We start from the raw sequence: 12500 nt of genomic DNA on the forward strand, positions 1-12500 counted from the left end.
GTTACAGAACCCAAGGCCCGGGAATGCAAGTGAGACTTGGCCTTCTCTGCCTCCATTATTGGCACAGCAGGGTAATCATTATCTTCTCCTCTGTTTTCCCTCAGTGTGATATCTGGTGGGAAGAAAATGCAGCTGATTAGTGATGCTTTGGATTGGGTCCAGGAACATCGAGAGGAGTCGGGAGCATTGCTGTATCATTGCCTTGGTTGTTTATCATCCCCTACAGTCCCATGCAGATGGTCTGAGATTTTGACCAAGTCATTGGTGACAAATTAGGGCATAAAATAACACTCAGGAAGTCATGTTATGTAGCAGCCTATTGGAGTTGAAAATACTGCGTTAAGAAAATGAGATACTTTATAAACATCACTTATGCACAAGGAGCTGTCACTCATCTGTGGGTGTTTTTTTTTTTTGTTAAGAAAAAAAGAATCATGCAGAGTGGCCAGAATTATGATCGCAAATCTATACTCATTGTTTCTTGAACATTTTTATTCTTATAACAAGTAAGGCAATGCTAATAGTTTTTATTTGAATTTTCAAAATGTTTTAAATCTTGAACTTGATAGTATTTTAGATTTATCATCATCTCTGATAAGGAAATTTTAGAAATCTGGTTTCTAAAAACGGCTTTTTTAATTTATAGAAATGTCTACTGGCTCCACACAAAGAAGGAGAGCTGGAAGCAGCTGTTAGTAAAAACTGTTAGCAAACGCGGTCCATCTTTTCCTCTGCTTATTAGCTGAGCTACTTCTCCTTTCTGCCGAAAATCACCCTGCTGGACTTCCTCTGCTGCTCAGATAGGATACAAAATTGGCACACCTCAGCTCAGTTCCCCAAATGCAAATTGAAGAGTGCACGGTATATAAAACTATTACACATTCCTCACTTTAACTCTGCGTGAACTTTCCCAAACCGTAACTGATCCCCTGATAACTGGAAGCCACTTCTGGGAACCGCTGGCTCATTTGACTAGGCCTCCTTTGGTCTCGGCTCTGTTCACGTTTCAGTATGATGGTCTGGCAGCACCAATTCCTTCACGGTCTAGTGGCTAGCCATTTTCACCCTGACTTGTTGACATTCTTCCCAATTAATACAAATACAAATACATGAAAACACGCTACCCCACGACTGATAAGCATGAATCCACTTATTTTATAGTATATTATAATAATAGGTTATGACCTACATAGATGAGACAGTCAACACAGAGACATGCTGGAGTCTGGGTGGTAGGGTTTTCAGAGCAAAGTCAGCTCAAGAAATGGAGTCCCTTTATCGCAGGGAAGGAGAAAACAGAGGATGCTCCATGAAAGATCTGAAAATTTGGGTTTTTTTTTTTTAGATGAATCTTCAATTTAAATGTGTTCTTAAATTAAGATGAGGTGTTATTGGGGTTGGGGATTTAGCTCAGTGGTAGAGCGCTTGCCTAGCAAGCGCAAGGCCCTGGGTTCAGTCCTCAGCTCTGGAAAAAAAAAAAAAAAAAAAAGATGAGGTGTTATTAAGAAAGGTAAGATATCATATGAAATCATATTTGAGGACATCCCCAGAGGTAGAAATTAAGATAACCAATGCAAAAGACTGAGACAATAACTGTCTGACCCCTGACCAGTTGGCAAAGTATAGACTTAATATGCATGAAGCCCTGAATTCCATCCAGAGCACTGAATAGCCTTGGCCCAGTAGCATGTGCCTCTCATCTCAGCACTTAGGAGCTAGAGGTAGAAGACTCAAAAGTACAAGGCCATCCTTGTCTACGTAACAGCCTGGGCTACATGAGACCACATCTCAAAAGAAAAAGTGAAAGATGATTGAAAACAGTGTTCCATAGGTTGGTTGTATTGATCACTAATTTAATTCTTACTGAAATTCTATAAGAGAGGCATTTGATTTTCCTACTCTCCAGCTGCGGAACTTGAAACACAAGAGATAAGGTAATTCAGCACTCATGGAACACACGTAGAAGCTAAGTTAGGAATTCAACACTGATGTTTCTTTTCACAAGGACACGGTTGTTCTCAACATCAGTCACATCGTCACACATTTGTGAAGCAGCTGCACTGTGCAGAAGACACAGGAAGGACTGCTACCCTGCTCGCTAGCTTGAGGGTCACCCAGATCTGTGCACAAGAGCACGCACTTGCAGCTGAACTCACAGAAGTTGGTTCTGTACCACGCTGCTGCACATAGATGATGTCAGTGACCCTCCAGCCTCACCTTGTAAGTGCTGGGATTACAGGTGGGCACCATCACGCTTTAGTTGTGTAGCTAGGCAACCAGGGTTTCATTCTTGCTAAGCAAGTAATCCACCAACTAAGCTGAGTTCCCAGACCAAGAAGTTAGGGTTTTAGGAGATTCTAAGTAGCTATGTTTCAAGAATGTCTTCCAATGGAAGGAGAAAACTATTTAATTTTTTTTATTTATTGACATTATAATATAATTACATCATTTCACACTTCCCTTTCCTCCCCTCAAACTCTTCCATGTACAGCATGTACCCTTCTTCTCCCTTTTAAATTCATGGCCTCTTTTTCTTTAATTGTTGTTTCGTGTGCGTGTGTGTGTGTGTGTGTGTGTGTGTGTGTGTGTGTGTGTGTGTCTGTCTGTCTGTCTGTCTCTGTCTCTGTGTGTGTGTGTGTGTCTGTCTGTCTGTCTGTCTCTGTGTGTGTGCATTCCAAAATACAACCCGCTTAGTCTGTATAATAATATTTGTGTGTATATGTTTTCAGTGCTGACCATTTGGCATTGGATAATCAATTGGTATGCAGTTTTCTGGGGAAGACTATTTCTTCTGCTCAGTGTTCTTTAGTTGCCTGTTCTTTGACCAGGGTTGAGGCCTCTTGAGCTCTCTCCCATTCTGTGTCAGCATGTCTGTTGGCATGGTTCTTGTACAGGTTATGTTTAAGCAGCCATGTTAGTTAGACTTCTTGGTTGTGGCTTCTGACATTTGTAGGTGACAGCTTAAGACAACTTCTACATCTGTTAACAATTCAAAACTACCACAGAGGGGATGAGTGTGGAGTTTAGAGAGAGAATACTTGCTTCATACATGTCAGGACATGAGGAGAGTAGGAAAGAGAGGAAAGAAGGGGAGGAGGAGAGAAAAAGAGTCAAAGAGGAATGGGAGGGAAGAAGCCAGGAAGGTAAGGAAGGGGGAAAGACCTGCCAGAAAGAAACCAGTGGGAATAGAAAGAACATGCTCAAGAGCACTGAAGAAAAATATTAGCATATTGATGGCAGTATGAACATAGGGTCCGGAGTACATGAACGGTTCAAAGATAAAAGTGAGGCCTTTCACCTGAGACGGTGGGGATTCTTACGAAATGAGATCTTTAAAAAGGAAAGCCATTCTGACTTCTACTGGAAGAGATGACTGGAAAGGGGGACTTTTTGGGGACAGGTAGAAAGCTGATGCCAGAGAAACTACCACAAATCTACAAGGATGACCCCAACTAAGACTCCCATCAATAGTGGATGTGTAGCCTGAACTGGACATCTCCTGTGATCAGACTGGTGACTACCCCAATTGTCATCAGAGAGCCTTCATCCAGTAACTGACATCAACAGATGCAGAGACCTACAGACAAACATTAGGCCGAGCTTGGGGAATCCTGCTGAAGAGAGGGAGAAAGGGTCATAGGAGCCAGAGGGGTCAAGGACATCACAAGAAACCCATAGAACCAACTAGCCTGACTCATAGGAACTCACAGAATCTGAGCCAACAACCAGGAAGCCTACATGGGACTAACCTAGGTAGGCCCTCTACATATATGTGACAGTTGTATAGCTTGGTCTGCTTGTGGGACTCCTAACAATAGGTACAGGGGCTGTCCCTAATGCTTTGACTGGCTCTTGGGACTCTATTCCTCATCCTGGATTGCCTTGCCCAGCCTTAATACAAGGGGAGGAGCTTAGTCTTACTGCAACTTAATACGCCATGCATAATTTGATACCCATGGGAGGCCTACCCCTTTCTGAACAGAAACAGAGGCGGAGTAAATGGGGGGAGAGGTATAGGGGAGCGAATGGGAGGAGAGGAGGGAGGGGAAACTGTGGTTAGGATATAAAATAAATTTTTTTTAAAGAGGAAAGCCATCTTGGAAATGAGATGTAGGGATAGGTAAGCATCTCAATGCACATAGCCAGTTATTAAAATTGAAGAACTACTGGAGAGTCAGGGCTTTGACATTAATATTTTAAAGTCACAAGTCTAAGATCAATATTAAGGTAGTTATAAGGTAGAATAACTGAGAGGTCGTGCACAAAGCTTGCAGGGAAAGTAGAGGAGAAATACTGACCTAGCACTGAAGGATGGTGGGGGAATGATAGCCTTAGAGAAGAAGTGTGAGGTCCTGTTTGCTCAGCTTCATTTTGTCCTGCTTGCCGGATATGCACTCTATGGTTGCTCTGTGGGAAAGCCATCTCCTTTTCTGTCTCAGAAAAACTCGCTTTTTTGCATTTTTTTATTCTTAATGAAAATTTATGACCATTAAGTTCTACTCACCAGGGCCAGTGAGAGATAAACAAGACAGCTGTTTTTTCACACATGAAGACATGTGCATGTTTGAAGACAACGGTCAGGCCATCTCTGTCTTTCCCCCCTTCCCTCCTCTGAGATGTTAAGCGTGGGGATTTGTCTTTTTTGTCTCACAATTAAGATAATCACATGTCCATCAGACTTACAATTTTGAAATACAGTAGAGTCTTAGCTATGAATTGAGATAGACTGGATTCTATATTCTCTATCATTTTACGTCTCTAGACTCCAAAAGCCCAACAGTTTCAGTCCCTCTTTATAAGCATCACTATTCTAATCGCTATCATCATTGTATGTGCCTTCTGATTCCAGGTTTCCCAACTTTAAGTGTAGTGCTAAGGAGCAGAACGCCACAGGCCAGAAGGAAGGACGTTCCAAGGAGGAGAAGGGGTCAACGGTGCAGAAGCAGTTAGAGAGGAGAGAGGTTGGGGGGTTGGGTGGAGAATGTGATGGTGGGTGCTTAGGTTTAACTAAAGTGAGACCGTGAGCCTCTTAGTAGAAACGTAATCACAACAGCAAAGCAAACTGAGGGACTATCTGCCTGTCTGCCATGACAGCTCTTTGAGGGAAAACATGGCAGGCTCCTCTACTCAGTGGAGACTTGGAAAATTACATTGCTTTTACTTTTTAAAAACATTTAAAAGCAAAAGTACACGCAGAGCCTTGCACTACCTAGAAGCAATTTCTGTGATTTTTACTGATTATATGTGAGCAGCACTGCCTTCCTTTTATGGAGATGTTTATACTCTACAGTATTTTCTCCGCTATCACAAGCCCCCGAACGGCTACATACGATTTTACAAATGAGAAAATCAAGTCTAAGAACTGATCTTAAGTCATCCATTAGAGCAAACTGTCAAGCTAAGCTCCGTCACAAACGTCCCCGCAAGGACCCAAATCTTTTTGTTCACCTTGCTTTCTCTGGGCCAGGATTGTGTCATGATTGGCTCAAAGATTCAAATACATTATCTTCTGACCCACCTGTATGGAGTCAGAATTCACAACCTTGTCTGTGTGAGTGTGCATTATAACTAACCATCTGCTAAAAGCACTCAGAACTGAAACCTTGAATGTAATGCCATATATAAGCCACATACACAGAAGTCATGGTAATGATACAAGGATCCTATAGCTAGGCATAACAGAATTAGGAGTTCAAATTATGTACAAATCATATATGCTCTAAATAAATACACAAAATAAGCAGAGATTCTTGTACCTTCCATGGGCCAAGTGTGAGGTTCTTATTTAATTTTCATAGCTCCTTAAGCATTATTTTTAACTTATCTTTTCAAATGAGCAAACGGAGAAATTTTCCTAACTTCCTGGCACAAAGAGGGAGGTCATCAGGATCCGGTTTACTCCTGAAACTGAAGGACCAAATAATTCCGTATACTATGTTTCCTTTAACTGTGTAAAGCAAGTACAATAGAAGAATGGGAAGCTATCCCTGAGAAACATGACTCTCCTGCACACACACAGTCATCGTCACACACCACCGCTTCTGTCGCCAACTCTTCACACGTCTTCTGACCTCCAGACTCCCAAGCTCACCTTTCCCCACGTTACAGCAACTATGAGAGAGTCTCACATGTGTGCGGGCTCAGGGTCAAGGTTTAGGACTAGAGGCCTCATGCTGTGTTCGTCTGAGGTGCAGGAGCCCTTCTTTCTGTGTCCTTCCTGTGTCTAAGCCAGTAACGACGTGGGGACCGTGACATGTGCTACCCACTGCAGGTCTCCTCTCTTCACACTAAAGGCTGTCAAGTCACACCACAATGTTAGAAGCATTTACTATAAATCCCTGCATGTGCTCTCCCCAGGGACCTCACGGCTGAGCCACAACCCTCACATCTACACTTGGTTAGTTTCCCATCACTTTCTCCAAGCAGCTTTTTCTAACTATTTACAGCACATGTGAGGCCTTCATCCTAGGTCCTCCTCCCTTGTGGTGAGTGTCCAATCATGTCTCTGTACAAGAGAAAGCTGAACCCTCACAGCTCTGTCCCCAACCTTCTCATCTCCATCTGCCATTTGCTCCTCTAGCTCGCTCTCTCTCTCTCGCTCGCTCTCTCTCTCTCTCTCTCTCTCTCTCTCTCTCTCTCTCTCTCTCTCTCTCTCTTTCTCTCTCTCTCTCTCAGGAAAATGTGTCTGTGTCCATAGATCTTTGCACTCGTCCAAAAACATTCCCATCCCTTCTTTCTCAATACTTTGGGTTTTTTTTTTATGGCTGTTGTTTAATAACCAAGCCTTTCCTTACCTGTACTTTAATGTCTAATTCTCTGTGCCGCCTCCACCTTGCCCGTGAAAAAGCTCAAAGTTTTCCTGAAGTCCTCACAGAGATGACTTCAAGTATTTTTGTTTTTGTTTTTAATTTATCAAAAAGAAAATTTCTGACTGAGCCAAGAGGACTTGGCAAGGGAGTAGATGCAAGGTAGAAGTCATTTTAAGATATTTAAGGGCTGAGGCGTCCAAATAGCTCAGCAGATAGAGGTACTTGCCACCAAGACCAGCAGCCTGAGTTCAACCCACAGTCCCACACAGTAGAAGGAGGGCTGTGACTCCCACAAGCTTGCCTATAACCTCCGCAGGAGGGCAGTGGTGCTGGTTCACTTACCCACATACGTGTACACAACCTCCCACCCACATACACTAATAATAATAATAATGATAATACTAATAATAGATATGATGTTTAAAGTTTTAAAGATACATGAGGTCCAAAATACAGGCTACTTTCCTTTCAACTCAAACACAAGAGCAATGAAGGTAAGCACATTTTGGCCACAGAAAAATCTAAAACGTAGTTTGGCCCATGGCATAGGTGTCTTTTGTGTGTGTAAAGTTATGAGGAAGTAGCCATTAATTCAAGTCTTGTGTATAAAAAATAAATCTCAACATGCACTGACCTGATTGTAGACAGACACTAAAATGCCAAGGGACTCTGGGTTCTGCTTGTTCTCATCTCTGAATGTCAGATAACAACATGATTCAAGAACAGCTTCCTAGGATCACCGAATCCCCGAGCTTCAAGGTCCCACCAGATAAAACTGTCTCACATCCCAAGTGTTTTACAATGTAACTTTATTATAGCGCTGACATAATTGTGTTTGCACAATCACCCTGTAGGGAACAACCTGTTTGTGTTTTCGCTGCCATGTTTCCATCTGTACCATAGCAATGGTGACTTGTGTGAAGTACATCAACTTTAAAACTGTTTAATTGTTTCTTTAATGGCACTATCACATTTTTTTTATTTTTATTAGAGGTTTGCAGTTGATATCTTGCTCTTAATTTTTTTTCAGAACAACCTAAGCATGGCTTGAGAAGACTCTTGGGGTACAACTTGAACTGGATTATTTAGAAAAAGTTCGAAATGCTAAAAACATGCAAATGTACACTGTGCAAAATGGAAAGGAAAATGAATCAAGGTTTTGATTTTCCCTGTGGGAAATAACTTCAATTTTATGAGAAAAGGCTATTGCTAGTTTACTTCAGGGAAAGATTTTTCTAAAAAGAGAGACATTTTAAGACAGGAAGTTGGACCATAATCAGCAAGAAGCTGGCAAGGTCAGGTTGACTCAGTAATCAGCAAGGTCTTTGTTTAAAGCTACTTATGAATAAATTTCCTTTTTCGTGACAGGAAGAGTCAGAGCCTGAGTCTTTGGGCAGCTGTAGAGCGTTTGACATAATCTTCTCTTTTCCGTGAGGAATTATCAGATGGCATTAACTCCTAAGTTTTCTTTTCAAGTAAGAACTTTTGTCCACAGAAGCAGTGAGATTTAAGACCACATTATGAGATTTCATCTACATTGTGACTTTTTTTTTACATCTATGTTTAATCTTTCCTTAAATTCCTTGGTTATTTGAAGAAAGGGATTAGGGTGACTCATTTGTAGAGCATGCTTTGTTACTGCTGATGTATGCGCTGTTCTTAACACCAAAAAGCCATGAACATTTCAAGGTAGGGGACTGCCTTGAAATGTTCTTTTCTCAAAAAGTCTATATTGAACTGTCCTCGGGGGCTAAGGAGTTGGATCAGTGGTAAAAGTGCTCACTAGTGTTGCAGAGGACCTGGTTTCCATTCTCAACATGGAATCTTATCCCAAGCAGAAGAACTAACATCAAGGGCACAAATAACACTATTAAGGATGTGGGGGAGGGAGATTCTATTCACTGCTGGTGGAAGATAAACTGACATCTTCACTGTGAACATCAGTATAAAGAGTACTCAGAAAACTAAAATTAGGACTACCACATGACCCAACTGTACCAATCCTGAGTACATCCTAGAAGACTCCACATCATACCAGAGATACTTGCACATCTGTGTTTATTACCGCTCTAATCATAATACATAAGATATGAAGCAGTCCAAATGCCCTTCAATAGATGAAGTGATACGGAGAATTTGTGGTACAGTTGCACAGTGTTTTTTTTTTCCATCCATAATGAAAATTAATCATGGCATTTGCAAAGAAAATGGGTGGAAATGATATTTATTGTTGAGCAAAAAACATTTGCTAAGAATCAGGAAGGCAAATATCACATTCTTTTTCTGATACATGGATCCTAGATCTTAATCTTGATGGAAAATGTGTAAGTGTTCTATACATGGAAGAGAGTGTATGTCATGAAACTAGAAAGGGGACATGAGAGTGGAGGAAGATCTTAGAGAAAAGGAGATAAGGGGATTATAGAACATGTGTGCCATGGGGGTTATAGAACATGTGTGCCATGGGGGTTATAGAACATGTGTGCCATGGGGATTATAGAACATGTATGACAGGAAAGCAGAAGGGGGGGCAGTGAGAAAAGGAGGGGGAGACAGGGAGGGGGACATGGGGGAGGGAGATGGGGAGGGGGTGTCAGGGGAGGATCAACAAGCACAGTGAATGTATGAAAACACCATCCTGAAGCCCCTCACTCTGTGTACTAATTGAAACAACTAATTTAGGGGACAGGGGAGTCTCACTTTCTATTCTCTGATTTCTTATTCTCTGTAATTTCAGTGGCTACAAAAATAAAATTGTAACCAAATTCTGTGCAATGGAAATTTTGTTTTCTTTCACTGAATGCTATTATTTGTTTGTTTGGTTTGGGTTTTGATTATTCTTGAGATTGTAATTTAATTACATTCTGCCCTTTCCTCCTTCCAAAGCTTCCCATAGACCCTTCCCTACTATCCTTCAAATGCATGGCCTCTTTTCTCATTGTTATTGCATGCATATGTGTATTTTATATACATTATATTCCTAAATATCCCCTGTTAAATTCAAGGATGACAACAGTAGATATGACCAGCTGGATGGAGAAAAGCCCATGAGACCTCAATCAGGAACTGCAGGCAACTGAGGGAAGCTGGGGGCAGGAGAGGTGGTCCTTCACAGGGAAAAACACACCGATTGGTTGTCCAATATCAAATGGCCAGCCCTGAAAACACACATATGTGTAACACTGGCTGTTTTTATAGGATGTCATATTAACTATTCAACATCTAGGGAGCCCTCAACTGTGGCATGGCATCAATGTCAGGGTGGTACAAAGAATGACAAGCTCAGTGTCTGTGCCCTAGGTCTGGATAAAGGAGATGTTATAGGATTGGACATTAAAAATGGGCACTCAGATAATTTTTCAATTTTCTCCCTCATGTTGGCTTTTTATATGAGATATCACAGCTGACGTTTAACTTCCTAACTCAACTAGGAAAAGGGGGACGGTGACCATGAACTTGCTCTTATCCAACAATGCCTACCCCAAGGTATAGAAGTCAGTGCTCTTTGGCTTTGTTCTTACTTAAGAAGTAAATACAAAATATCCATGTACTCTGTCATATACTTTCTTTTTAAGGTTGGTAGATCGTTGGGTTTCAATTCCTCTAACTTCCTGTACTAGCTATGTGAGCAACCTCCTCACTTCCTCTAGTTCTCTAGGGAAACGGCGTATTTAAGAGCAGATTCTCACCTCTCCTCAAAACTCCTGCTTCTGGAGACGAGCGTGTACCCCTGTAAGGAAGTAGCAGAGACTGATTTATGTGTTCTTCCGGCCTGCTACTGGGTCATTGTGTAGATATAAAGGGTTTTTAAATATTATATTCAGGGCTTGTATTTTGAATAGCTGTAAAACAATAATTCTAGTGAAGTTTATTAACCACTCTCAACAGCTGGTTAAATTACTAAATTATTGAAGGTCTAAGAATTTTTTTCTTCTATGTATAGGATTCAAGTACATGTGTATACATGCATATTCATGTGTGTGAGTTCAGGCACATGTGTGCAGTACACATGTGGATATCAGAAGACCTCAGTCCTCACCTTCACCTCGTTTGACACAGGGTCCCTTAGCTGTTAGCCACAGCTGTCCCACATGCTTCCAAGGAGGCTGCTTTCACTGCCTTCCCATCTCACCCTAGCTGGGGTTATAGACTCACTATCCCTCCCAGCTCTATGTAGGTCTTGGGCTTTCCAGCTGAGGGCCTAACACTAGAAGGCAAGCAAGGGCTTCCTCTGGTAACCCATTTCTCCAGTCAAGGGCTAAGCTTTTAATTCACTTCTTAGAATTATGAAAAGTTCGTCTCATCCAAGGAGAAAACTTTCTAAAATATGAAAATGAGAGTAATGAAGAATTCAAAGACCGTAAATCTATATAACTAGAATTCACTTTAATCCAGAAACTAATGGGACCCTGAACTGATAGACAGAAATGTCAACATTTTCAAACAATAGGATTTACTGAACTAGAATTCTATGGCATCAGGAATTTTCGTGAATATTATATGATGATAGTTATTGACAGTTCATTGTGACCTAATCAATGTATGTTTCCCTAAGAAATTCTTAGTGATACTTCAGACTAGACTTTCAATATTAACTATATAATTTGATTTCTCTTTAAAGCTTTTCAAAATTCTTCCATAGTAGTAGTAGTAATATCCCATACTAGTAAGTTATACAATGTGACCCTGTAACTGTGGCATCAAAATAACATAGTGAAGTTATCAAACTCTAACATTCTTTGGAGTATGTCTTCTGTCTCTCTCTGTCTCTGTCTCTCTCTATCTCTCTGTCTCTGTCTCTCTCTGTCTCTCTGTCTCTCTCTCTATCTCTCTGTCTCTGTCTCTCTCTGTCTCTCTCTGTCTCTCTCTCTGTCTCTCTCTGTCTCTGTCTCTCTCTCTCTCTCTCTCTCTGTCTCTCTGTCTCTCTTTCTCTCCAATGTCTTACTACATGTTTCTGGCTGTCCTGGACTTGCTTTATAAACCAGGCTAGTCTCAGACTTGGAGACGTCCCCTGCCTCTGCCTTCCTAGTTCTGGGATTAAAGTGTGCACCACCACACCCAGCTTCTTTCAGATACTTCTAAGCCATGACCTTTATATATGAAACACCATAGACAGTAACCTTTTAAACAGACTAAGTTCAAAAGATTTGCTCTTTAAATGGCTTCACTGTCAGAATGAAATGTGTTTCTTGTGTGCAAATATCTCATATGCCCTCTCATATGACTTGAGTCCAATAACTATCATGTGAAAGTAAATGGATATTGATCACAGGTTTGGTTCTACCATCCAAGTTGGAGTAAAAAGTCCGTGAGTTCCAGATTGTAGGTTAGAGTTTCTAATACAGCCTGATATAAGCAAGGCAGGACTCCTTGGGTGAGCAGTGTCCTCTGGGAGAACTCACGCTTTCTGCTGCGTCCTTCCCCAGGATCTGTCACTGCGAAGGAGATGAAGAGAGCCCGCTCATCACACCCTGTCGCTGCACAGGGACCTTGCGCTTTGTCCACCAGTCCTGTCTCCACCAGTGGATCAAGAGCTCAGACACAAGATGCTGTGAGCTCTGCAAGTATGACTTCATAATGGAGACCAAGCTCAAGCCCCTTCGGAAGGTACGGTGTGGGGGTGGGCAGGAGAGGGATGGGAGAAGGACCCTGCAAAGCAGGCTTGCTCTCAGACTTAGCTTCCTCCTTGAT

General features: G+C 41.7%; 1 protein-coding gene across 9 annotated transcripts in view; it reads left to right on the forward strand.

Moving 5' to 3' along the window:
- Marchf1 (membrane associated ring-CH-type finger 1) overlaps positions 1-12500 on the forward strand; it is a 780423-nt gene that overhangs the window by 720553 nt on the left and 47370 nt on the right. For all 9 annotated transcript variants that reach the window (XM_052752369.1, XM_052752365.1, XM_052752371.1 and 6 more), the window contains one exon: positions 12236-12416. In XM_052752369.1, the coding sequence (XP_052608329.1) occupies positions 12236-12416 (181 nt within the window). The remainder of the gene's footprint in view (positions 1-12235; positions 12417-12500) is intronic.

The sequence above is a fragment of the Peromyscus californicus genome, unplaced genomic scaffold, assembly GCF_007827085.1.
Source record: "Peromyscus californicus insignis strain IS unplaced genomic scaffold, ASM782708v3 Scaffold_23__1_contigs__length_62951481, whole genome shotgun sequence".
Taxonomy (NCBI): domain Eukaryota; kingdom Metazoa; phylum Chordata; class Mammalia; order Rodentia; family Cricetidae; genus Peromyscus; species Peromyscus californicus.